Below are 24,889 nucleotides of genomic sequence, written 5' to 3'. Positions count from 1 at the left end.
TAAATAATTTTTAATACATACATATAACTGAAAAAATTGTACTTTTTTAGAATCCAGTCTGAATAATTCGGTAAATGTTGTGATTTTTAAAAATTGCAATAAATTGAAGACTAGAGACAATATTTAAATAACATAAATTCACTTTTTACACTTTTATCCACTAAATGAGCTCATTCTAAACTTGATGCCTGCTGTCTGAAAAAAACGTTTGCGCAAAATAGGTGCTAAAAGTCGAGAAATGTTTAAAAAGATTCAGCTGGGAGAACATCTAGCAACTAATTAAATTAACTGACATCATGTATGCACCATGATTAGCTATAAAAGGGATGTCTTAGAGAGGCAGCGTGTAAAAAGATCATCTACATTGCATAACATTATCAAAAGATTCAGAGAAACTGGAGAAATATCTGTGCGTATCGGACAAAGCCAGAGCCTGGCATTGGCATGATTCTGTCATTGACATTACTGAATGGGCCCAGGAATACTTCCAGAAACCCCTGTGGTTAAACACAATCCGCCATGCCGTCTGCAGATGCCAACTAAAGCTCTATCGTGAAAAAGAAAGCCTGGTCCAGAAGTGACTGTGTCTTGTGGGCCAATGTGTTATCAGCGTTCAGATCAAAAGCCAGCATATGTGGAGCTTGCGTGTTTTGAAAGGCGCTATGAATGCTAAACGGTATATAACGTTTTTAGACCAACATGTTCTCTCCTCCATATGACATGTATTTTAGTAGGACAATGCAAAACCATATACTGCAACCTATTACTACATCATGGCTTCGTAGTAGAAAAGTCCAGAGCTGAACTGGCTGGACAGCTGTTCAGATCCTTTACCTATAGAGAACATTTGGTGCGTGATAAGATGAAAAATACATCGAGGATGACCACGAACTCTTCATCTTAGACAAGAAAGGGACCAAATTCCAACACTCCAGAAACTCATAATCTCGATGCCCATGTGTCTTCTGTCTTGAAAAGAAGAGAAGATGCTACACTAAAGTAAACATCCCCCATCCCAACTTTTTTGAGACCTGCAGCAGGCATCAAATTTGAAATGAGCTCATTTTGTGCGTAAAATCGTAAAATTTCTCAGTTTAAACATCTATGTTATTTATATTCTATTGCGAGTAAAATACTGGCTCTATTGTATAATACTAGGTCTATTGTATGTCCATGAAGGAAAGTGGTCCTTTATTGATATGATCATCCCTTAGAACAAATGTTCTTCATCTCCACTCTCTGGACTTTTTGCATCGTTAGAAATAAGTCCCAGAAGGATGCTTTTCTCCCATGAGATATCAATGCTTAACAGCTTGAGCAGAGAGAATTCATCTGAACTGAAACCACACTCTGCATAATGAGACGGTCTTCTGGGACCGTCATGCTACATAAGTCAAGTATTTGTAAATAAAAGACTTTTAGATTTTTGATCCTCAACTTCTTCAAAAAAACCACCAAGAACAATCACTATGCTAACCATAACTATGAATAATTTATTGTAAACATGTGCAGCAGTATCAACTAAAATATAGCTACTCTGTATCCTTATAATTTTGGTTGTGATGTGGACTGGATTATTAAAACTTTTAGTTATAGTTATCATGTACATCTGCAAGACATATTTTTAGAGTGTTTGCTCATCTGCTATACGTCTCTAGTGTTTCCTATCAGACGCATGTTTATGATTTAGAATGTATGTAAAACTGATATCTTAAAGACGCTATCAGGGGTTTGTATCCAGCAGATGCTTCCAGATGAAGCAATCTTTAACAGACATCTTGCAGACGTATGTGTGCTATCTGGGATCATCCTTGGTGTGATCCCACGCACATCCTGTTTTTGCAGAGTTAGGGTCAACATAGCCGGCTGACCTAGGAACAACATTTTAATCCAAAACTTTAGTCTTGATCATAGCTCTGCACCTAAACCTAACCTTACCCATGAGTAATGCCTGAAATCAGAGGAAACGGTAGACGAATGACACTGCTGTACAAGCACCGAACACTGATTAGAAGCCTAAACTTCACAAAAACTATAAACTGCTTCTTTAAATCTGATCGGTTCATCACAGTGTTGTTCCAGGGTCAACAAAGATGTCGATTCAGGAACGTGTTGCACTCACGCTCTTTAAAGTCAGATGTTTGGCTGAAAGATTATTCACAAGAAGACAATTAGAAGGGATGATATTGATCTAATCACTCATACCTGCAAGCAAAGAAAGCGTTTGCGATATAATTAATCTGTAACAATATTATTTTACTCTAACGTTCCATTCTCAGATTTAGAATAATTATTAAAACATTTTAGTTATAGTTATCAGTTACTCTTGTGTTGATAGTGATTTATAACAAGTACTAATACTTACTTTTTTTTTTGGTTATTGCATTGGTGTAAAGAGATCTTAAGATGCTTCGTCAAGCTACAAGTCCTGCGTCTTAAACATTTAAAGTTTTAATTCGGTGCTCATGAAGCAAGATGCCCGAAAAAACAGCGAGATGCAGCGCAGTGCACGAAGATGTCCATATATAGCGCATATTTACACAGAACACGTTCTGTGTCAAATGTATAAACAAGTATTCCAGCTGGGGGATATTGCCAAAAATACAATGCCCGTTTCCCCTCTTCCAGCGTCCAGCACGGTGCCCAGCTTCCGTTACCGCTGGCAGTGTGAGCACGCAAACTTCGAAATGTTTACTCGTATACTGGATGATTCATTACTGTATAATTCATTGAATCATTCACTCACTTTCCGGAAAAATACTGCAATGCTTTTGTAAATCAGGGCTGCTGGTGTTACAGGCAGTTCGTCTAGTTTTCTTTCATTCCTAGCAGCTATAATTACTAGTAACAACATACTTCTGTCCTCAAAACAGCTCTGCTTCAGGATGGTTCTCCTAATGTTTGCTTCCATTTTTATTCACCACAACCATACCAATATTAAAGAGCCCCTATTCTTGGTAATAAAACATTCACATTTTGGTTTTGGGAGTCCACAACAGGTTGACATGCATGTAAGGTCAAAAACACAAAGAGTCTATCTATATTGATTCTATTCGATAGTTTTACCTCTCCAAAAGCGACACCTAGTGGCAAAGAATAAATCTGCCTTTTCATTAAGACCAATGTGAAAAGACCAACAAATGTAGGGGCAATACGCTAATGTTTAACGTTGACGTCAATGATTCATTTTTAAAAATTCAGAGTCGACTTTTTCTTTTGAGAGACAATAACTTTATACACAGTGCACTTTCAGGTTTAAAACTTTGCAGTTTGTTTTCATTTACTTCAGAGCTGTGTTACACACTGCATGAAAGGAAATTTCCAAAAATCCATAAAAGGGGACCTTTAAAGTACTGATATATTTTATAGCCTAAGTGTTTAGTGGATATAATGTCCTAGTTTTACAACCATAAAACAAAAGTTCCCAGAATGTTCCGGGAACCAACAATGATTGCTAAATTAAGTTGTTTTCCTGAAAGCGCATTTGTTCTTAATATACATCTACAGAAAGACAGTTTAGAATAGAGGCACATCGGCACAAGGACAGTTAAGGGTGTTAAAGAGAGGAAAGGTGAAGAATTAACCTCACTTCTTCTAGAGCGTGACTTTGTGGGCTACGAACGTATCATTTCCTGTTTATCACACACCTGTTTTGGGGCCGGTTGCCAGCACATACATCCTGGCAATAAAATAAGTGAAAGAATAGACGATCTCTAAATAGCAGTGTCAGTAAAAGCAAGGCATTTGAGGCTGTTATGCACGAGTCTTTAAAAACCTGTGCTCGCAGGCACTGCCTGCCTTATGTAAGATGCCACAACTATGAAAAATGACACGGCTCTTATATAATCCGCTGTTTAAAAGGGTTTAGTGTGCTGTTCGCTTTTCAGATTGCGCACAAATGTAAACCCTATTCTGTTACTGGGCGTTTACAATACTGGTCATTTTACTGTTTTTCCAGAGTATAGAAAAATACGTTTGAACTTTGAATAGACTAAAATGCAGTTTCTGCGCTGTGGCAATAAGTGTGTGCTTTAAATCCTTTGGCTCTTCACACACATTTACAGAGCTGAGCAGAGCAAAGGACTTCTTAATAGCAATAAGGTATATCTTCTGTCATATATATATATATATATATATATATCCTACTAGGCAACATTTGAAGTAGATCAAAACCTTTCAATCAAAGTTGTCCTAAAATCTAAAACCAAAATGCATTCTTGGGACAATTTTGATGAAACTTACATCTGTTCATATAAAAGTTATTTTAGTTAAAACATTGGTATACATAAATAAAAGGGATAGTTCTCATAATTTGCTCAAATTGTTCCAAGCATGCTAGGTTTCTTCTCCTGATCAAATGTAACATTAAAAATGTTGGTAACCCAACAGTTGTTGATAGTCATTGACGTGGTTCCCGTCAGCTGCTTTGTTGTCAATATTCATTTACAATAGAAATTGTACTTAATAAACAAGAACAAAATATGACAAACATTAATACAATTTGACCAAAAAATTACTGTTTCCTTGATGGACCAAAAGAACTCAAACTTAAAGAATTAACAAAATGTATTTATAGACATCTTCTCAAAAAAACACTGAATTACTAAAACGGAAACAGAAAATCCCTAATAAGACAACCCTTTTGCCTCTTTTTCAATAATTTCAGAAGCATGATACATGTTTCCAGCTTACAGAAATAAAGTATCTGTAAGATTTATTATTGAATGCAAGGTCCGAACACTGCTCTGCTCTTTTATGAATGGGGCACATTGTGACCTGTAGGCCAACTGCTAAGAAACCATTTTACACAAATTTCACTGGCTCTACACTACTCATGTACATAAGCCTCTTAATGCAGCATGTAATCTGCATGGCGATGATTTACAAATGAGGACATACTATCTCCAGTGTACACGGTTCACACACCAAACATTACCATGACCTCCACAGTCCAAATTACTGGACTTTTAGTACATTTACACTTACAGCTAGATTAATGGATTAAAAAAAAAAAAAAAAAAAAGTGTCTCCATATTAAGACATGCTTTACTCTTCAAAAAACCCCTAAACGTAAAAGTAGCCATATCTTTAAAAGAGCTAAACGTTTAAATGAATTAAATTTGACACTCAAGTCAGTCTAAGTTGAAATGATTTATTAATTTTTGCACCTTTTTGTATCAAAAGACAAAAAAAAGCCATTAAGAACTCAGGTCTAACAGATTTAATTGAGATGAAACATTAATTTGTTTTAAGTGGTATTATCATCATCATTGGCTTTTTAAGCAGATACAGATAAGCATCTATGTAAAAACAGGCCTGTGGCACAAATTCAATCAGAAATGGAATGTATTCTTGTCAGCTTTACATGTTAGACACTTACATAAGATGTATAAAAATGCTATAAAAAGGCAAAAGATACAATCCCACTGAAGCAATACAGCTCCATTTCAGATGAGCTTTAAGTATTCTGTGGTCTAGACTATCCAGCTATACATATATAGATCTCATCCTCTATAAGAAAGGCATTAAATCAATGTCAAATCATGATGAACTAAGCACCGTGCCATGAACCTCTGCCACAGTTCACATTATAACAATCCTGTTCTCACGACATTAAGCAAACCAGCTTCAAATCTCTCTCTGGATACCGGTGATAGCAAAACAAAAAATAAAATGAGAAAAAAAATAAATCTATTTACATAGTAATTATGCAATATGCAAAGAATTTATGTCGCTTTGGGCAACTTCATATAAGCATCTATCAGTTTCTCTCCTTAGCACCTAAACAGATGAACATCAGTAAAACAAGTCACATTACAATGTTAGTCTGTTTGAGAACAGGAGAGATCCTGACACCTTTCAGTTTTTAGTTAATGCCTCTATAAACGGGCTCCACTCATTGTTTTCTGGGTCATACGCCTCCATGGTGTTTAGAAACTCATTGCCATCGAAGCCGCCGACTGCACAGAGCACACCGTTCAGCACAGCCAGCCCTGCATTGCTCCGTGCTGATGTCATGCTTCCCAGCATCCTCCACTCGTTCTTGGCGGGATCATAGACCTCCACACAGCGCAGGGCATGAGAGCCGTCAAACCCTCCAATCACAAACAGCTTCCCTGGAAGCACATGAAAATTACTTAATTGAGGCCAAGCCCTAAATTTGACAAGCTTCAGTCAAATAGTCACAAGATTTGATAACCCTGCTGGAATAAACAGTAGAAAATTTGCTGAAAAATGCACTCGTCCCCTGGCCATCCAAGATGTAGATGGGTCTCTTCATTACGACAGATTTGGAAAAATGTTGTATTGCATGATCCTCAGCAGTGAATGGCTGCTGTCAGAACAGCTCATAAAAACATCACAATCCACACGACTCCATTGACGCAAAAACTGCATGTCTATCAGAAATCCACTGTTGGAAGTTAACTTTTTTTTTTATCCAGCTAAATTACAAACTCCCCATCCAAAATACTGCTTTTTCCACGGCAATAGTTGTGTTGCCTTGATCAAGAATGAAATGTTCAAAGAAAGATCAAACACCGTTTAAAAAGGAAAATGGTCCAAAAGATTCTAAAACATTTTGGAGAATTTTGATAGAAAGAATAAAGGGAAGGGCAATATAAAAATCACATGATATATTCATGCTCCTCTCGTCAGTAAAGTTCTTTGATTAGCGGTAAATCTCATCACTCGTTTTCAAATGGAGCAGCAGTTAATACACAGAGCTGTAATCACTGACAAGTTGCGCAATATTGTGTTCAGTTTCACAAATTCAGTTCCGATAAAAGAAATAAGTTCACCACCTTTTTAGATGGCCTGAGGGTGAGTTGGTGTTTTATTTATTTTGTGAGCTATTCCTTTAAACACAAGACTCCAGTTACCTTCATACACAACCACACCAGCTCCTCGACGGGCCACGTTCATGGGGGCCACCAGGGTCCATGTGTTGTTTGCTGGGTTGTAGCGCTCTACTGAGTTTAAGCAGTTCCAGGACTCAGCACCACCTATCACGTACACAAATCCATTTAACTCGCACACTGCCGCCTGGTGCCTCCCTAAACACAAACAAGAGAATGTATATGTGAGTCACGCACTAAGTCACTAAAAATTTAAAAATCATTATAAAAAATAAATAAATAAATAAATACAATTACATACTGATGTTGAGAGGTGCACAGCTGGTCCACATTTTTGTCACTGGGTCAAAGGAGTCACAATTCTTCAAACCCTTTTGGCCACAAGGATCAGATCCACCCACCACAAAAAGCTTGTTTTGCAAAGAGCACACACCTAGAAAGAGGGCATAAGAGATTCACTCCTGTACGGTACTACTTGTACTGGTGATAGTTTGCTTAAATAAAACAAAAACAAACAAACAAACAAACAAAAAAAACAAAGCCCATCAGGAGGTGATACCAACCTGCATTACAACGGTTGGTGCGGAGTTCAGGAACTTGAATCCACTCATCAGTCTTGGGGCTATACATTTCTCCACAGCTCAGCTCATCTGAGTGACCATTGGAGCCACCCATCACATACAGCTCGCCCTGAGAGAAAAACATTCATTTAGCTTTGGCAGATGCACCAAAGCTGTTTCAGGATTAGAAACTGTGCCTTTACCATTAGCACAGCCATCTGGAAGCGAGCTCGTGGAGTGCGCATGGGAGCGATGAAAGTCCAGCAGTCCCTCTTTGGGTCATAACACTCCACAGTCCTCAAGCACTCTTCTCTGTTATAGCCTCCTGGACAGATTAACAATATGTACGTCAGATCTGCACAATTCTCTTTCCCATCTTGTGTCATTATGTATATGTGGTGCTTTTGTTTTATATTGTTTTTCTCCACTACTATGGTCAGTTATTGAATTTTTATCCTTATAACCCTTTATTTTCCTTTTAAGAACTATTTTAATATCACTCTTTGGGCAAGCATACCTGCAACAATGAGCTTTCCATCCAGTTCAGCGGTTCCCAGGCCTGAGCGAGCATAATGCATGGGCTTCAACAGCTTCTCCAGCAGATCTTCTGGTTGAGCCTCAAAACTTGTGCTCTTCAGCACACACGGCGTAGCAGATGGGGAAGTATGAGGACTGTTGCGGCCATGCAGTGAGATCACACACAGCACACCTCTCAGAACAGCCAGACACAGGTATGCATTGTCTAGAAAAGAGCAGCCAGAGAGGCTTAGCATCTTCATATCCAGTTAATTTTTATAAAACATACAGGGATCTTGCTTTATGTAAAAAAGAAAAAAAAATCCAGAATTTTCTTAGAGAGATTGAGAAAAACCTGAAACAACTTGATTTTCTCAGTCTAAATGGCAATGCAAATTCATTATTTGCTCCTAGGTGCCACTTTGAACAGTAAATGCTCACAAACACTGCTTTAAGAATAATTTAAATGTTAAAACGTTTAAAAATAATTGAATAAGGTAAAAATACATGCATAGAAGAAATGAAAGTGTTTTTTGATCTCTGCATACATGTCAACCTGTTGTGTGGGACTCACCACACAAAACCAAAATATGAACATTTCATAACCCATAATAGGGGCACTTTATAAAAAAATAAATAAAAAAAGGTTTAGAAAGAGAAAAGCTGGTCAGATGGAGCACTACAGACTTACTAGTGGTCTTCTCTGAGGCAATATACTTCCATTCGTGCTTGTTGAACTGGCTGTTGGTGGGAGAGAGGCTGCCAGAAGTACCTGAGCTCATCTCGTCTCTCTCTCGAGGAGGCTTCTTCTGCAAAACCAAACCAGGCAGCTCTAAACCTGCCCAAACTTCATCCCCTAACTCTACTGCATGCATACAGGCTTGTGGCCAAAGACTACACCCATTCCATCCAGTGCCAATACCACCATTTAAGGGGTCTTCCACAGTGCACAGACAGCTAAGAACTCCCTTTAGTGCAAACCGCTAGAAACTTATTAAAATGGGAGCCATGCTATTCTACAGAAAATGCAGTGCTCTGTAAGGGGAGGACTGAAAACCAGTCAAGTACCTGCACAAACTGAATGTGGTCATCCTCAGAGCTGTAGACCTCTGCCTGCCCCTCAAGCAGGCTCCCATCATGCAATTTGTGATCTGCTGAGTAGTACAGCGTTTGCACCTGCAACAACAAAACACCAACAAGACCCATGTGGGTGTTTCCATAACAAGAACAAAGCATTGTTCAGCCTTGTTCCTTGAAGCAGTGGAGTCAGCTGCTGTGAGGGAGGTCCTTGACAACTGTGTGCTGCCTGGACCTTGAGGGAGCCATGACCTTTTACATGTCTACGGTCACTGTGATTGTGGAAATAGCTGGAAGGGAGAGATCATTCCTATTATAAGTAACTTTGCTTCGGGTCAAAGAGCTATCTAAACAAATGATCGCAGCACAGTGGGATTGGAAAAAAGTTGCAAGGCTCGCAGGAACAGTGTGGACAGATGGGATCATATGGTTTTTGGTAGGTTGACTTAGTACCACTGATGGTTGGGATCTTGCATTCTTCTTCAGGGCTGGACAAATCTGCTGTTGATGTGTATTACTAAACCTACAGGAGACATGGGGAGATCAATGGGGAGGAGCAGCCATTAGAATCAAATTAATAAGTCCAAAAAGCCCTGCTGGGGAGAAAACATTGAGTTAAAGACAATTCAGGCCAATACAGTCCAGAGATGGAAAGAAAGGGGGGAAAAACAGATGTAACCTTTGGCTCACCTGGAAAACCAGTTTTTCAGTGTTTTGAGGAGCACGTACTGCAAAATTTACAAGGTTAAGGGCAAAAACTCTGGGGACAGTGGATGGGGGGGGGATTCCGAATCACCACTGAACAGAAGTTTAGGAGACATGAGCAAAGTGAAAGAAATGGGTACAGAAAAAGCCATAATACTGACCTCTTCCATCAGTTTCTCTAGGGGATCTCCATTCTTCCACAGGCTGCGCTGCACCCAGCTTATCACTTTTGAGTACAGTTTGCCATTACCAGGCAAGTTCAGGTTGTCCTCTAGCATAACCTCCAGCTATACAGACATATAAAATGTTTAATTTGTTTTAATCATACCTTTTTGAGTTTTGTATAATATATACACAATATATATTTACATACCTTTAGCCGAGGAAGTTTAAGGAAGTCATCCTGTTCTGAGATCTCCTGAAGATGATCCTGTATAAATGCATCAATCTTGCCCAGAAGCCGCCCATCAGCCATTCTACTAGCAAAGTTGCGGTATGAAATGGCACTCTGGGAGTCCATTTTTGACAGGAGGTAGTCCCCACAAATCTGCAAGCAGGATTTAACAGATCAGGGGACTGTACAGCAGAGTACACTTGAGAGATCTACCTTGTAAATAGCTGTACATACCTGTTTGACCCGGTCCAATTTGAGCTTTTTTGCTGCAGAATACACATCGCTTACCAGATCCTTATCAGCCTTTAGTCTGTCAAAAGGAGATTATGGAAATATGAAGCCTGCACGTCCTTGAAATGATCAATGTGTAAAGTTAAGTATGTGTAAATATACAGTGAAGAGTAAAGTTAAACATTCGTACTGGGCTGTGTAGGCATAGTTGAGCAAGATCTCCACAGCATCAGGGTTGAGGTCATCAAATTTTACCAGTGAAACCCCACCCTGTGGCTCAGAGTCAGTGTTGAAAATCTCAAATAGGTAAGGACTGCAGCACGCCAGCACAGCCTTATGGGCCATCAGCTCATGTCCACAGACCTGCAGAAGAAGCATTATGAAGTACGTTGTAGATAAAAAGCCTTTAACTACAGTTCAAAAGTATATGGACTGAATGCTTTATTCAGCAAGGATGCTTTTACTGGATCGAAAGTCTCAGTAAAAACCTACAAAGCATTTCTATTTATCAAATTCTGGAAAACGTATCATGGTTTACAGAAAAACTTGTAACAGCACAACAGTTTTGATGATAATAGGAGAGGTTTTCTGAAACTGGAGTAAAGGCTGCTGGACATTCTGCTTTGCCATCATAGAGACAAAAGAAATTATGTACTAACATAGAAATCATACAAAAACAATAAAATGAAAAGCAATTAAAAAATATATATATTTGCCGTATCTTGATCAACAAAGCAAACAAACTGAGCATAAGACACAAACCAAAAACAAAAAAAGAGACAAAACACAGATTCATTGATTATTTAGATAATTTTTTCCTGTAACAACATTGTGTGTGTGGGATGGTTGGGGGGTGAGGGGTCTTACCTGTAGTCTGACGTCACAAAACTGGCCACTTTTACGCAAAGCATTCATTTTAGCCACAGTAGAGTCAAGGAAGCTCTCATCTTCAAATATTAAATATCCGTTGGGAGTCATTTTTGTTGGATCTATCAAAGTCAAGAAATCACACAACAAAATGAGAAGATAAAAAATGTGGTCTCTTCAGTCAATGTATATATTTTCTACAATGACTGCACAGGGATATCTAATATATATATAGTGGTAAATTGAGCTGAGAATGCAACACATCAGAAGGCATCATCAAAAAAGCTAAATATTTAATATGAGCATGCAAGGAGTCACATTCTAGTAAATTCTGTGGTCACAGTTTCCATGCAGGTCTGGTTAGGAGACACCCTTACCAAACAGGTAACAGCAGAAGAGTCTTGCTCTAAGGCACTTTCAGCAGAGGGTACCACACGCAGATGTTTCTGGAAAAAGAGGAAGCGGCGTGACAGATCCTGTCTGAAGTCACTCAGTGGGTTAAAGAACGCAAGTTCTTCCACCTTGACTACACATGATGACCTGAAGAAGTGAAAGAAAAATTTACTTAATGACAATGTCAACATGACAAACTACATCTAATATGAACCATTGTTTTTATGAGTTTCAATTATATTAGAATGCTTTCTGAAGGAGTGAGTAATTCTACTGCTGAAAATGCACCTTAGAAAAATCACAGAAACAAAATAAACGTTTTAAAATTTCACAATATTCAATATTAATACTGTATTTGTTTTAAATAAATGCAGACTTGGTAAGCATAAAAGGCTGTAGTCAGCGTTCACACACACATTTTCACTTATGAATTCTTTAAGCTTTCCCAGTAGTTTTAGACTTCTGTAAATATTTTACAATTTCCCTAGAACTGATTATACTGATTATAAAAACTCCCAGGCCTGGAAAATCCCAATTATTTCTAAACTTTCCAAAACTGTAACCACAACTTGTATTTTTGCTCCATATCAATATCCTCGTTTAATGTCTATACGTTTTTTAAGCAGACAAAAAAAAAAAAACCAGTTAACAGAAGTTTTTTTTATTTCCGGGTTTAATGTTTTGTTGAAGGCGCGAGATAGCACGCGCCACCCGGAGCAAGAGGAGGAACTGTTCTTTCTAGATTAAACCAGTCCCGCTGAAACAAACACACGTGACTTCTCAAAACCGTAAATTAAAAACAGTCTGCAATATAAACAAATCACATTACAAGACTATAGTAGGTCCGCGGGTCATGCGGCAAAGAAAACATACGGTTTCAATTTTTGAAGTTTCACATGTGTGTGAATAATAAATTAAAATAACTGAAAAAAAGACAGCGGTGTTGATAAATACTTAGTTCAAACGAATCAGACACCGCGTCGTTTATTCACCCAAATGTTTCCAGAACCAGAAAGACAATTACATTATAAGAAGAACAACAGCCTCAGTTACTATTCACTTTCAATGCATCATTTTGCTTTATAACAACAGTAAATAGCGACGTTCTGCCTAAAATCTAATTTTCAGTTCCACAAAAAAATAAAAAGCCAGCAACACATGTCTTCCCCTTTATTTTCATCTTTAACTTAACCAAGTTAACGTTGCCTCTTCTTCATAGTTTTGAACGGTTTGGGCGGTTAACGTGCTATTAATCTGTTTCAGCGATGCGGTTTCGACCATTCACCAAAAACAAACAGCCGCGTGTCGTCTGGATATAAAAACAGCATCTTACTTTTCTCCCTCAGCCGAAATTCAAACGGAAGGGCAAACGCTTGGACAAAACAGCAAACACACGCGAAACGCGTGGCTTCTCCTCAAACAACACTTCACTACAAACAACAACACAAACAGCTTCGCGAGCTCGACTAACTTCAACGCTTTAACCCGCTTTCATTTTCAAGCACGACCCCCGTAAAACGTCTTACCGGTTTCCTTTGTCTGTTTAGGGTGAAAAACATAATTTCTACTCAGAAAAACAGCACTCGCGGATCCAAAGGGCCGCCGTTCACGAAATATGCCAAACGACTCCGAAGAGCGCGCGCTTAACTACGCCGCGTCACCGGTGACGACAGCACAGCAGCCCGATGGGAGGGGCGAACGACTGGGACCGTCTCTAACTTGCTCATAACGTGACGCTTCACAAGCAGAAAACGCGTTTCTATAAAGATTAATTGATATACACGAAGAGAAAGGCGTCGTTGTGTGAGAGTGTCCGCGCATCCCCAGCCATTATTCAGTTTAATCACAGTAGCCCAGTTCTTGCCCCGCAGCAAGCGGAACACAGTGCAGTTTATTCATGCAGAACAGATGTGTGCTGACACTGTCTATATAAATATTTTAGGTCTACACTTAGGCGCCGGAACGAATGCTTCGGGCTTCAGGGTAGCGTTGTGTCATTTATATCTCTTCAATCGCAAATAATGAATAAATAGGCTTATATTAGAAATTTAAAAAATTAAAAAAGTATGCAATTTTACAAGCATCTAAAAAAAATCAGATTCATCTATTACTGAGACGTCTGTCCGCTTTGTAAATCATGACCTTGCATGCAACATGATCCCTAAAAATCGCAGTATATCTAGAATAAAGTCCCAGAATCGCTCCCTTTTTTTTGTTAATATCATAGTTAAAATATCGAGGTGAGGTTTGCAATTCAGACAATATGATCAAGTTTTATTAGCGCAAAAGTAAAGGCCAAGACTGCAATGTGCATCACTGCCTAGGAAATGAGCGTTAAATAGATGCCATATTTCCTGTGATGTCATTTTGCAATTTGTTCCATTTCCTCTGTGGAGATGTGTGTTATGTAACCGCCTCACCACTGCCTGCACCTCAGCCGGCTGTCTCCATGGTTTCCAGCCACTTAGAAAGAGACACATGAATATGTAGACAGACGTGCCTCCTGCTGCCCTCCTTATGGATCCTCCATGCAAACTGTTGTTAGGTTGAGCACGGCTTACGTAACGCACTCTGTTGAACACGGTTTGACAACATAAGTCATTTTCAAAAGTCAAGTACAGGCTTATAACAACGAACATAGTTGATGATACGGTCTGTAGATGCGCCATTAATCAGATGAATGTTTTTATTTTTTGAGTTTTTGTTTATGTTAGGCTTGTATGAGAGCATCATAATCTGCTAGCATCTGAGTTTGAGTGGAAAAATAAAAATGACTGTCAAGGATCATGAAGGATAATTTACAAACAAAATTTTATTTAATTTTTTTTATTTATATATATATATATATATATATATATATATATATATATATATATATATATATATATATATAGTAATTTTTTTTTAAATGATCTTAACATTTGTTTATTTACTAATGGTACCAGTAACAATTTTTTGTAATAATATATGTATTATTGTTTTTTTATTTAAAAAAAAAATATTTGTTTCTTCCTAATACTGGCATTCTAATTTATTCTAACAGCGGTAGTAGTACAAGTAATAATAATAATAATCAGCATTAAAATGTATTGCATAATGTATAATATCTTTAGTAGGATACTAAACAAGTCTTTTTTTTTTTAAACCCCTGCTTGCTGTTTTCCAACACACAGTGTAAATGTGTGTGTAAATAGCTACTCATATTTTAATATTCTCTATTTTTATTGCACTGTTTTAATTTTAAATAAAGACGCCACTCACCCTATTTAGGTTTATTTTGCAACAACGGTAAGCCAACTTTAGAGTGTCCCTTATTTTGTCAGCACAACACCAGTAAGAAGTGCTTTGGTATAAGTTGTGTGGAGATGTCTCCATAGCAACTGCCACACACACTTAAACGTTGCTTGTTAGAAAACAATGCCAATTCACTCGTACAACACAATGGGCTGTGAAAGCTCCTCTGCTGCTTCTGACAGGACAGGTGATGCATCTACAGGCATACACCTCTGGCATGACAACTGAACATAATCAATCTTAGACTGCAACTTAAAATGTATGTATCAACAGGTTTATTCAGGTTTCACTGGTCTAATTAAAATGAGCTATGTGACATAGTGTTTTTTTTTTATTTTTTATAATCAAATATTTATATAGAAATATTACACCAGCAATTTTAGTTATTTATTTAATTCTTGGATTGTGGGATTTAGAAAAATAAATTCAGGGTTCATGTTGCCGTTTACTTTTATTCGTATTTACATTTACATTTATTTACATAAAAGAGTGAAAGTATATAGCATGAATAGCATGCATAGATATATATAACAGTGTTTATTTAAGATTAAAAATTTCATGTTACAATATGCACTAATTTTCAAAAGTTCCAGGTTAGTACATTTTTATGTCTTTTCTTTTTCTTTCTTTTTTTTTTTTTAAATTAAATTAATACATTTATTCAGCAAGGATTTATTGGATGGGTAAAAATTATAAGACGTATATTGCTAGAAAAGATTTGGAATAAATTATTTTCTTTTTAACTCTTTATTCATCAGCAGCAAAGTGATGACATTTCAGATCACTATCTAGTCTTATGTGAACTCTGTATAGCTAAACCTGTAAACTCTGCACCTTATTACAAGTATGGTAGAACCATCACTTCCACCACAAAAGAAAGCTTTCTAAATAACCTTCCTGACTTATCTCAATTCCTTAGTTCATCCAATACGATGCAAAAACTTGATGATGTAACAGAAACTATGCACTCTCTTTTTTCTAGCACTTTAGATACAGTTGCTCCTTTGCACTTAAAAAAGATAAAAGAAAACAATCTGACTCCTTGGTATAATGACAACACACGCACCCTAAAGAGAGCAGCCCGGAAAATGGAGCGCAGGTGGAGAAAAAACAAATTAGAAGTATTTCGTATTGCCTGGCGGGAGAGTATGCTGTCATACAGAAAAGCATTAAAAATAGCAAGATCTGATTATTTTTCATCCCTTTTAGAAGAAAACAAACACAACCCCGGTATTTATTCAGTACAGTGACTAAATTAACAAAAAATAAAGCATCAGCAGGTGCTAATATGCCCCAAGAGTATAGCTGCAATGAGTTCATGAATTTCTTTACTTCTAAGATTGATACCATCAGAGATAAAATTGTAACTATGCAGCCGTCAACTACAGTTTCACATCAGATAGTGAGCTTTAGAACCCTAAGGAAAAATTACACTCTTTCTCTATTATAGGAGAAGAAGACTTGTACAAACTTGTTAAATCATCTAAACCAGCAACATGTATGTTAGACCCTATTCCATCTCAACTATTAAAAGATCTGCTTCCAGAAGTCATAGATCCTATTTTGAACATTATTAATTCATCATTGTCATTAGGATATGTTCCCAAAACCTTTAAACTGGCTGTAGTTAAACCTCTTATTAAGAAACCACATCTTGATCCCAAAGACTTAGTAAATTACAGACCAATCTCTAATCTCCTTTTCCGTCAAAGATACTAGAAAGGTAGTATCCTCACAACTGTATTCCTTTTTAGAAAAAAATGGTGTCTGTGAGGATTTCCAATCAGGTTTTAGACCGTACCATAGTACTGAGACTGCTCTCATTAGAGTTACTAATGACCTGCTTCTATCATCTGACCGTGGTTTTATCTCGTTATTAGTGCTATTAGATCTTAGCGCAGCATTCGATACTATCGATCACAACATTCTCTTGGATAGACTAGAAAACTATGTTGGCATTAGAGGAAGCGCCTTAGCATGGCTTACATCATATCTATCTGACCGCTATCAGTTTGTGGCATTAAATGAGGAGGTATCATATCGATCAAAAGTGAAATATGGAGTTCCTCAAGGCTCAGTGCTAGGACCGTTACTTTTCAACCTGTACATGTTACCTCTGGGAGACATTATCAGGAGTCATGGTGTTAGCTTTCACTGCTATGCTGATGATACTCAGCTCTATATTTCATCACAGCCCGGTGATACACACCAAATTGATAATCTAACAGAATGCATAGTCGATATAAAAAGCTGGATGATGAGTAACTTCTTAATGTTAAATTCTGAAAAAACAGAGGTGCTAATAATTGGACCTAAAAACCCCACATATAATAATCTAGAACACAGCCTATCACTTGATGGCTGCTCTGTTAATTCTTCATCATCAGTTAGGAACCTAGGTGTGCTGTTTGACCGCAATCTTTCCTTTGAAAATCATGTTTCTAGCATCTGTAAAACTGCGTTTTTCCATCTTAAAAATATATCTAAATTACGACCTATGCTTTCAACCTCTAATGCAGAGATATTAATTCATGCGTTTATGACCTCAAGGTTAGATTATTGCAATGCTTTATTGGGTGGTTGTTCTGCACGCTTAATAAACAAACTTCAGCTAGTCCAAAACGCAGCCAGAGTCCTTACTAGAACTAGGAAGTATGATCATATTAGCCCGGTTCTGTCAACACTGCACTGGCTCCTATCAAACATCGAATAGATTTTAAAATCTTATTAATTACCTATAAAGCCCTGAATGGTTTAGCTCCTCAATACTTGAGCGAGCTCTTATCACATTATAGTCCTGCACGTCCGCTGCGTTCTCAAAACTCTGGCCATTTGATAATACCTAGAATATCAAAATCAACTGCGGGCGGCAGATCATTTTCCTATCTAGCACCTAAACTCTGGAACAATCTCCCTAACTCTGTTCGGGAAGCAGACACACTCTGCCAGTTTAAATCTAGATTAAAGACACATCTTTTTAACTTAGCCTACACATAACACACCAACACACCTTTTATTATTCAAATCCGTTAAAGGATTTTTAGGCTGCATTACTTAGATTTGCTGGAACCGGGAACACTACTCCTAAAATACGATGTACTTGTGACATCGTAAAAAGAATGGCATCTACGCTAATATTAGTCCTGTTTCTTTCTCAATCTGTTTTCACAGTTTGTATCCAGACTAGATGGTGGATCAGCACCCAGAGATTATGTTCATCAGAGACCAGAACACCTAGATGCGCCCGTCGACAGATCACCAGATCCTGATGCACACACACACACACACACACACACACACACACACACACAAAGTCATTTACACTACCTGACACAGCAGCGTTTAAAATTGAACTGGAAGTTAAGTGCTGGGCGTCCGGTCAGAGGAGAACTGACCCCAACTGAGTCTGGTTTCTCCCAAGGTTTTTCTCCATTCTGTATGCATGGGGTTTTGTTTCCTTGCCGCTGTCGCCTCTGGCTTGCTTGGTTGGGGACACTTAACTTCTAGTGACTATCGTTGAATTGACTACAGAGACCGTCTCTGCATTTAATAAGAAATTGGTCACTTTCGTCATTATACATCCCTGTCATTAAACTGTACAGTGCTTTGATGCAACCTGTGTTGTTAAAAGCGCTATATAAATAAAAATGATTGATTGATTGATTGATTGATTGATTGATCAAAAAATAATAATATAGCAGTGTATAGTAAAATGATTCTTGAAGGCGCTGAAGATTTCTAACTGATATTAGAAATTACAATAATATTTCACTATATTACAGTTTTGTTTCCTTCTCATTTTGATCAAATAAATACAGCCTCGATGAGCATAAAAGACTCCTTTAAAAACATTTTAAAATTCTACTAATCTCAACCTTTCTATCTATCTTTATATATATATGAAGTGTTATTTTATTCGTTTTTGTTTCGATACAGTGACTGTCACTGAGGTATGTTGACATTTAAATCAGCTTTGATGTTGGTGGTAATAATATATCCTGAAAAAATACTAACAAAAATCCATTGTCATTGCCCTTTACTGTGAAGAAGTGAAGCTGGCAGATTTCCAGGTGATTCTATTCGGCAGAAAGTATTTTCCTGGTAGTCACACCTGATATCAGTAAATACCTGTCTGTTATCAAATATACAAGCAGGTCCTCTTTTTGGAAAAAGACCAAAAAGTTTGAATTATTTTCTTGAAAGATGCTGGTTTTGATTATTTGAATGCGATCAGCAGCGTATCTTGCTGCATTGTGTAAGACTGTGTATTTAATTCATAGCTATCCACCCACTCCTGCTCTGCTTCTCAGTCTTATATAAGGCATCAAGAATGCCATATTTAGGACATCGTCTCTCTATAATGTTTTTTGGATGCATCGCACTCTTAAAAAATGCTGGGTTGAATACCACCCAGTGCTGGGTAAAGCATGGACAGAACCAGCAGCTGCGTTACTATCCAGAAGGTCGGGTTAAACACAATTTAACACAAAACTGTTGGGTCAAAACAACCCTATTGGTGGCTCTGGTCATATTATATCCAGCATATTCTAGAGTGTGACTCAAATCAAATAAAAATAAACAGCGCACATAGTGTTACTGATTTATGCTAGTTGTTTATTGCTCTAAATCAGGGGACACCAAGTTCGGTCCCGGAGGGCCGGTGTGCTGCGGAGTTAAACTCTGCAGTGCCCCTGCCCTCCAGGAAAAAGTTTGATGACAGCCGCTCTAGATCAATGACCCATGAAATCACAAACCCAATAAATCTAAATAGCTTCTTTATCAATATTTCCAAAGGACATTCACTTCAAATATATTGCCATTGATCTTTGAACTTGTCACATGATGCCACTCCGTTTGACTCACATTTATATGAGAATTTGACTGTAAACAAAGTACAGTGCGAACAGCGCCCCCTTGTGACTGATACTATACTATACTTATATATATATATATATATATATATATATATATATATATATATAGTATTTTTAAATAAATTATAAAAAGAAGAAATTAACAACAAGCTAAATTATAAAAATATAATAAAAAATACAAATTAAATTAAAATATAATACTTTTTTCCATTTCAAACTTCTTAAATTGGATTTCTTTTTATTATTTTATTTTCCCTTTGATGGACTACAGTAATCAACATTTGAAGTGGATTAAAAAAACACTAGAAAGCATTTTGTAGTTTCAGTACTACAGCTTTGATGAAAGATTTTGATCCACTTCAAATGTTGACAAACGCATACTAGCCGTCACACTGCACACAAACATCGCTCGCACGCCTCAAACTGGCCTTTAGGATCTACAAATGAGTCTACAAAGACGGAGGAAAAAGTGACAAATGTTGCATTCATCTCATTTATTTTTCAAAAGGACCATACGATATAAAAGGAATATTTTATAAGGCAGTTGGTAAACCATTTCATAATTTTTGCACTTAACCACATGATTAACCGGTGTGATGCAAACTCAACATTCACTTGGAATCGCAAATGAACAAGCGGAGACTTCCTAGGGTTGTTTATGTATGGCTTCAAGTATGGCGAAAACAAGCAGACCGCAGAGGAAGCGAAATTCTCCTTCGCAGCTTGAGTGCTTAGCTGCGTGTTTGGTGTTAGTGGAGAGAGCACACGAGTCTCAGAGGTTAGCTGTATCATCAGCACCTGAAAGAAAGTCTGAGTTCAAAGTACATGTCGGTGTCGATCGTGTTCTACAACTGCTAACATCCTAATACAGTTCAAAAATGCGGCGATCAAAATATACACAAGCTTTTGTTGGACAACCTAATAATACTCGGCGTTATAAAAATTAAACATCGTTTTTGTAGAGAGTACAAAAACACACTAGCATTAATCAACAATTATGACAAAAAGAAACCTTTTTTGGCAACTCAAGAAAAGTCATTCCCTTTTTGTTTCTTAAAACGCGATCCCGATGTGATGAGAAACCAAAGAGATGCTAGAAACTAGGACTGTGGAGGAAAACAAGCACTCCGATCACAAGAAACTGAGCTGGAAAGCACTGGTGTTCATATAAGGCTAGATTCAACAACCAGCTCTGAACTTATGTATAAAGCAATGCATGCAAGTAGGAAAACGCAAATACTGATGTTTCGTGTTCCACAGAGCATCTCTGATTATGTTTTAAAAAGAAGCAGATGAAGAAGAGAGTGTAAAGTAAAAATACTACAAACTAAAGCTTGATCGATTTTCTTAAAGGGATGTTTCACGGCAAAATGAAAACGCCGTCATCGTTTCTTCATCCTCATCCTAATGTGTTTGATTTTCTTTCGTCCGTTTAACAAAAAACGAAAACATGGAATGTTGTTTGGACTTCAAAATATCTTCTTTTTTGATCCAGTCATACAGGTTTGGACCAGCATGAGCCTGAGCAAATGGTGACATAATTTTCATTTTTGGATGGACTATCCCTTTAAGTAAAAAAAAAAAAAAAAAACCCCACTGTAGCATCACATACCACTGTAATGACATGACTGTAAAGATTCAGTCATGCAAGTACACATACATTTTGTTCCGTTTTTTCCTTTTTGAGACTTTACATGAGGACAGGTATGAGAATGTGAAGTGCGTGAAGCGGACAAGTAAAGAGACGCTTCCTTTGATAACAGCTAAAATGTCTGTGCTTAGTATCTACCGAGGTCAACAATGACATTTGCTCATCACCGTTCTGTTAACACAGATCCAAGGTGCTTATCTTCACTGCAAGAAACCCAATGGGACTGTAATGTTTGATCGCTTTATATTATATAAAAAAAAAAAAAAAAGAAAAGGTGATTGACTGGACATCCTCCACAGTTTGGCAGTGTGGGCAGAAACCAGAGCCAGCCAGTCCCTCCGCTAACCCTGCCTCGGTGCTGAGGTGGTGACGTTTACACAGTCTTCCTGGCCGTGAGCACTCTGACGATGGAGCCCACGCCACCCGCTGAGAGAGCCTGCAGACAGCGGAAAAGAGCGAGTGAACAAAGAAACTTCATGATCAACAACAAACAAAAAAGATTTTTTATGTTATTCTGATGCAAAAAAAACATTAGGAAGGATTTGCAAGGTATAAGCATTGTTTCCTATTCACCATGGTAACTGTGGTTTCCATAAACCAAAAATACCATGCTATTTTAATGATGCCAATCTGTAGGTTTACATGATGGGGACACTTAACTTCTAGTGACTATCGTTGAATTGACTACAGAGACCGTCTCTGCATTTCATAAGAAATTGGTCACTCTCGTCATTATACTGTACAGTGCTTTGATGCAACCTGTGTTGTTAAAAGCGCTATATAAATAAAAATGATTGATTGATTGATTGACGATGGTGGCTAACTAAAAATTAGTTTGGAACTGACATTTAATTAATAGTCTTACCTTATAGGCTGTTTTACAGTATTAATAATAGTCTTATAACTATAACAAATTTACTTTGTTTTTATAGATAGATAGATAGATAGATGATGGTAGTGTCTATAGATAGATAGACAGACAGACAGACAGACAGACAGACAGATAGAAGGATGGATGGATGATGGTAGTGTCTATAGATAGATAGATAGATAGATAGACAGTTAGACAGATAGACGGATGATGGTAGTGTCTATAGATAGACAGAGAGACAGACAGAGAGACAGACAGAGAGACAGACAGAGAGACAGACAGAGAGACAGACAGACAGACAGAGAGACAGACAGAGAGACAGACAGAGAGACAGACAGAGAGACAGACAGAGAGACAGACAGAGAGACAGACAGACAGAGAGACAGACAGAAAGAGACAAAGAGACAGACAGACAGACAGACAGACAAAGAGACAGACAGAGAGACAGACAAAGAGACAGACAAAGAGACAGACAGAGCGACAGACAGAGAGACAGATATGGAAAACCAAACCAGTTGAGAAGCACTGCTTTAAAGAAATGCATTTACCTTTTCATGCCACTGCAGTAGGATGGCACTGCTGTTGTCTGAGGGTCTTTCAAAGCCTCTGTAGATGTATTTCATCAGGAGATCGACTCCAGTTTTATCTAGAGACTGAACAGCCTTTTCTATATCGCTAGTCTTGAAAGAGCTGAGCACTTTCAACACAAGGCTTTCAGCCCGTTCCTGCAAACACACACACACACATAATAAACTACTCCTGAAAACAGATCACGAATCCATTCCATCCATTTAAAATGTTTCTACACGTCTAATCTCACATAGCCATCTAAATAAGTTAATTTTAAGTAAATCTAAAAATGTTAAATGTGAATTTTACACAAACGTTATACTTTATATAACATTATACCTCTTTATAATATTTCAAAACATACATGATATATAAAATCATTCGAAAAGATGGTCCCAGACACTTGTTTTAGTTTTTTTTTTTAGCTTTTAAATCAAAATAAAACCAAATCAAAAATCTTTTTTTTTTTTTTTTTATCTAGTTATTGTTTAGGCTGTTTTTGGTCAATTTATGTTGTTTATATGTTGTTGGTGCTGCATAAACAAACTTTATAACATTATATCCATGTAATGCATAGTGCAAAATGACTTTTTTTTTTTCCCAAATCCTTAAAAATATATATTTTGTTATTTGTTAATTGTGAAGAAATTATGTGCACTAGGCTTACACTCCAACTAATCAATTAAACTTAACCCAGACCTAAAAAAATTGTCCATTTTTTAAGTTACCATTCCTTTTCAAAGGGCTGTGGAGCTCAAAAAAGGTCCTCTCAAAAAGGTGTCTCAAGGTGACACTTAATTATTTAAAATAAAACAAAACAAGCATAAACTAAAATAACATAACAATAAAAATAAATAATAATAATTATTCCCCCCTCAACAGATAACTGAAAACCGGGCATTCCACATTCTTCGAAAACATAATGAAGCAGATATTTTTCTAGAACAATTATTTTGAAAACACAGTTATAGTTTAGAGTTAAGCCAAGGTCTGAAGTATTTTATCGGGTAGCAATTGCAATTAATAACACTTTTTTTATTGTTAATCCCTATCCATTAAATACTGCACAACAGGAAAAGTCATGGGGCCTTTGAATAATGTTAAGGGCAATTCGAGGCAAGGTTGAGACCCACTGGCAGAGTATGAGCGTGCTAAAAGTTTGACATGTGTGTTACTTTGAGAGCCTTCGCTTCATCTGACCTTCACATTCTGGTTCTTGGTGTTGATGGGCGGGTTCTTCAGGACCGCCTGCAGGGCTCCCATCAGGTTCCCCGTGTCGCGCGCTAAGGAAAGAAATCACATCCAGCGGCGAATAACATTCACTCTTTAAGTAACGCTATACACGAACTATTAAAAGTTGTCGGAAAGTACATATTAAACGTACATATTAAACGTATTAAACGTACCCCCGTGGAACCGGAAGTCGGTGGCATCCGGAAGTGTTTCTACAGCAACCTAATTCTATGTAATCGCCACATCTATAAGATACAGCTTCACGTGTTGCACTTTAAACATTACAGCCGCAATTCGACGGTTTTAAAAGAACCCAAAGAGTGGCATCCGCGGTGCAAACTTGTGCTGACATTGTGAAACGTGCATATCCGAAATGAATGAAGTGACTACCACACCCATGTCTGGACGACAGGACAGAAATAATCTATCATAGCGATTCAACACCAAGCGCTTTCAGGAGCAGACTAACCAAATGCTATACTGTAAGCAGTCAGGAAATCCACGGAAAGCAGCAGTAAGAGTCGTGGGACTGAAAGGATATGATCTGATGAGAGAGTCCACCTCAGCCTCATCCGGACCCAGTTGATTTTCTCCGCCGTCCTCCTCGTCGACAAACTTGTTTTCGTCGTACTCATCCACATCGACCTTCCTGAATCGATCGGACACCGTGTTCTTCGACATGACTGGCGAGGTCAATCAATCGGAATATGTCAGTTTATACAGAACAGTCCGAGCACTTACAGGAAGAAGCTCGGCGCTTGTTGACTTCCGCATAGAAAGCCCCCTAGCGGCAGTG

The 24,889-nt window shown here is 37.7% G+C and overlaps 2 protein-coding genes across 2 annotated transcripts; both read right to left on the bottom strand.

Moving 5' to 3' along the window:
- Nucleotides 1–5,132: 5,132 nt before the first annotated feature.
- ivns1abpb (influenza virus NS1A binding protein b) lies at nt 5,133–13,280 on the bottom strand. The gene is made up of 15 exons (XM_043261108.1): nt 13,127–13,280; nt 11,585–11,747; nt 11,208–11,329; nt 10,531–10,703; nt 10,344–10,419; nt 10,089–10,262; nt 9,877–10,002; nt 9,002–9,109; nt 8,625–8,742; nt 7,935–8,159; nt 7,621–7,742; nt 7,421–7,547; nt 7,159–7,290; nt 6,882–7,055; nt 5,133–6,116 (listed from the first exon to the last, which is right to left on the bottom strand). The coding sequence occupies exons 3-15, from the start codon at nt 11,316–11,318 to the stop codon at nt 5,860–5,862; spliced, it is 1,923 nt and encodes a 640-aa protein (XP_043117043.1). The 5' UTR covers nt 11,319–11,329; nt 11,585–11,747; nt 13,127–13,280; the 3' UTR covers nt 5,133–5,859.
- Nucleotides 13,281–20,247: 6,967 nt separating this feature from the next.
- Nucleotides 20,248–24,889, bottom strand: arpc5a (actin related protein 2/3 complex, subunit 5A). The gene is made up of 4 exons (XM_043261072.1): nt 24,635–24,889; nt 24,061–24,133; nt 22,839–23,015; nt 20,248–21,855 (listed from the first exon to the last, which is right to left on the bottom strand). Exons 1-4 carry the CDS (start codon nt 24,772–24,774, stop codon nt 21,793–21,795), a joined length of 453 nt encoding a protein of 150 aa, XP_043117007.1. The 5' UTR covers nt 24,775–24,889; the 3' UTR covers nt 20,248–21,792.

The sequence above is a fragment of the Puntigrus tetrazona genome, chromosome 2 (assembly GCF_018831695.1).
Source record: "Puntigrus tetrazona isolate hp1 chromosome 2, ASM1883169v1, whole genome shotgun sequence".
In the NCBI taxonomy this organism is placed as follows: Eukaryota; Metazoa; Chordata; class Actinopteri; order Cypriniformes; family Cyprinidae; genus Puntigrus; species Puntigrus tetrazona.
The sequence above is the reverse complement of the archived record's forward strand: the minus strand, read 5'-3'. Positions and strand labels throughout refer to the sequence as shown.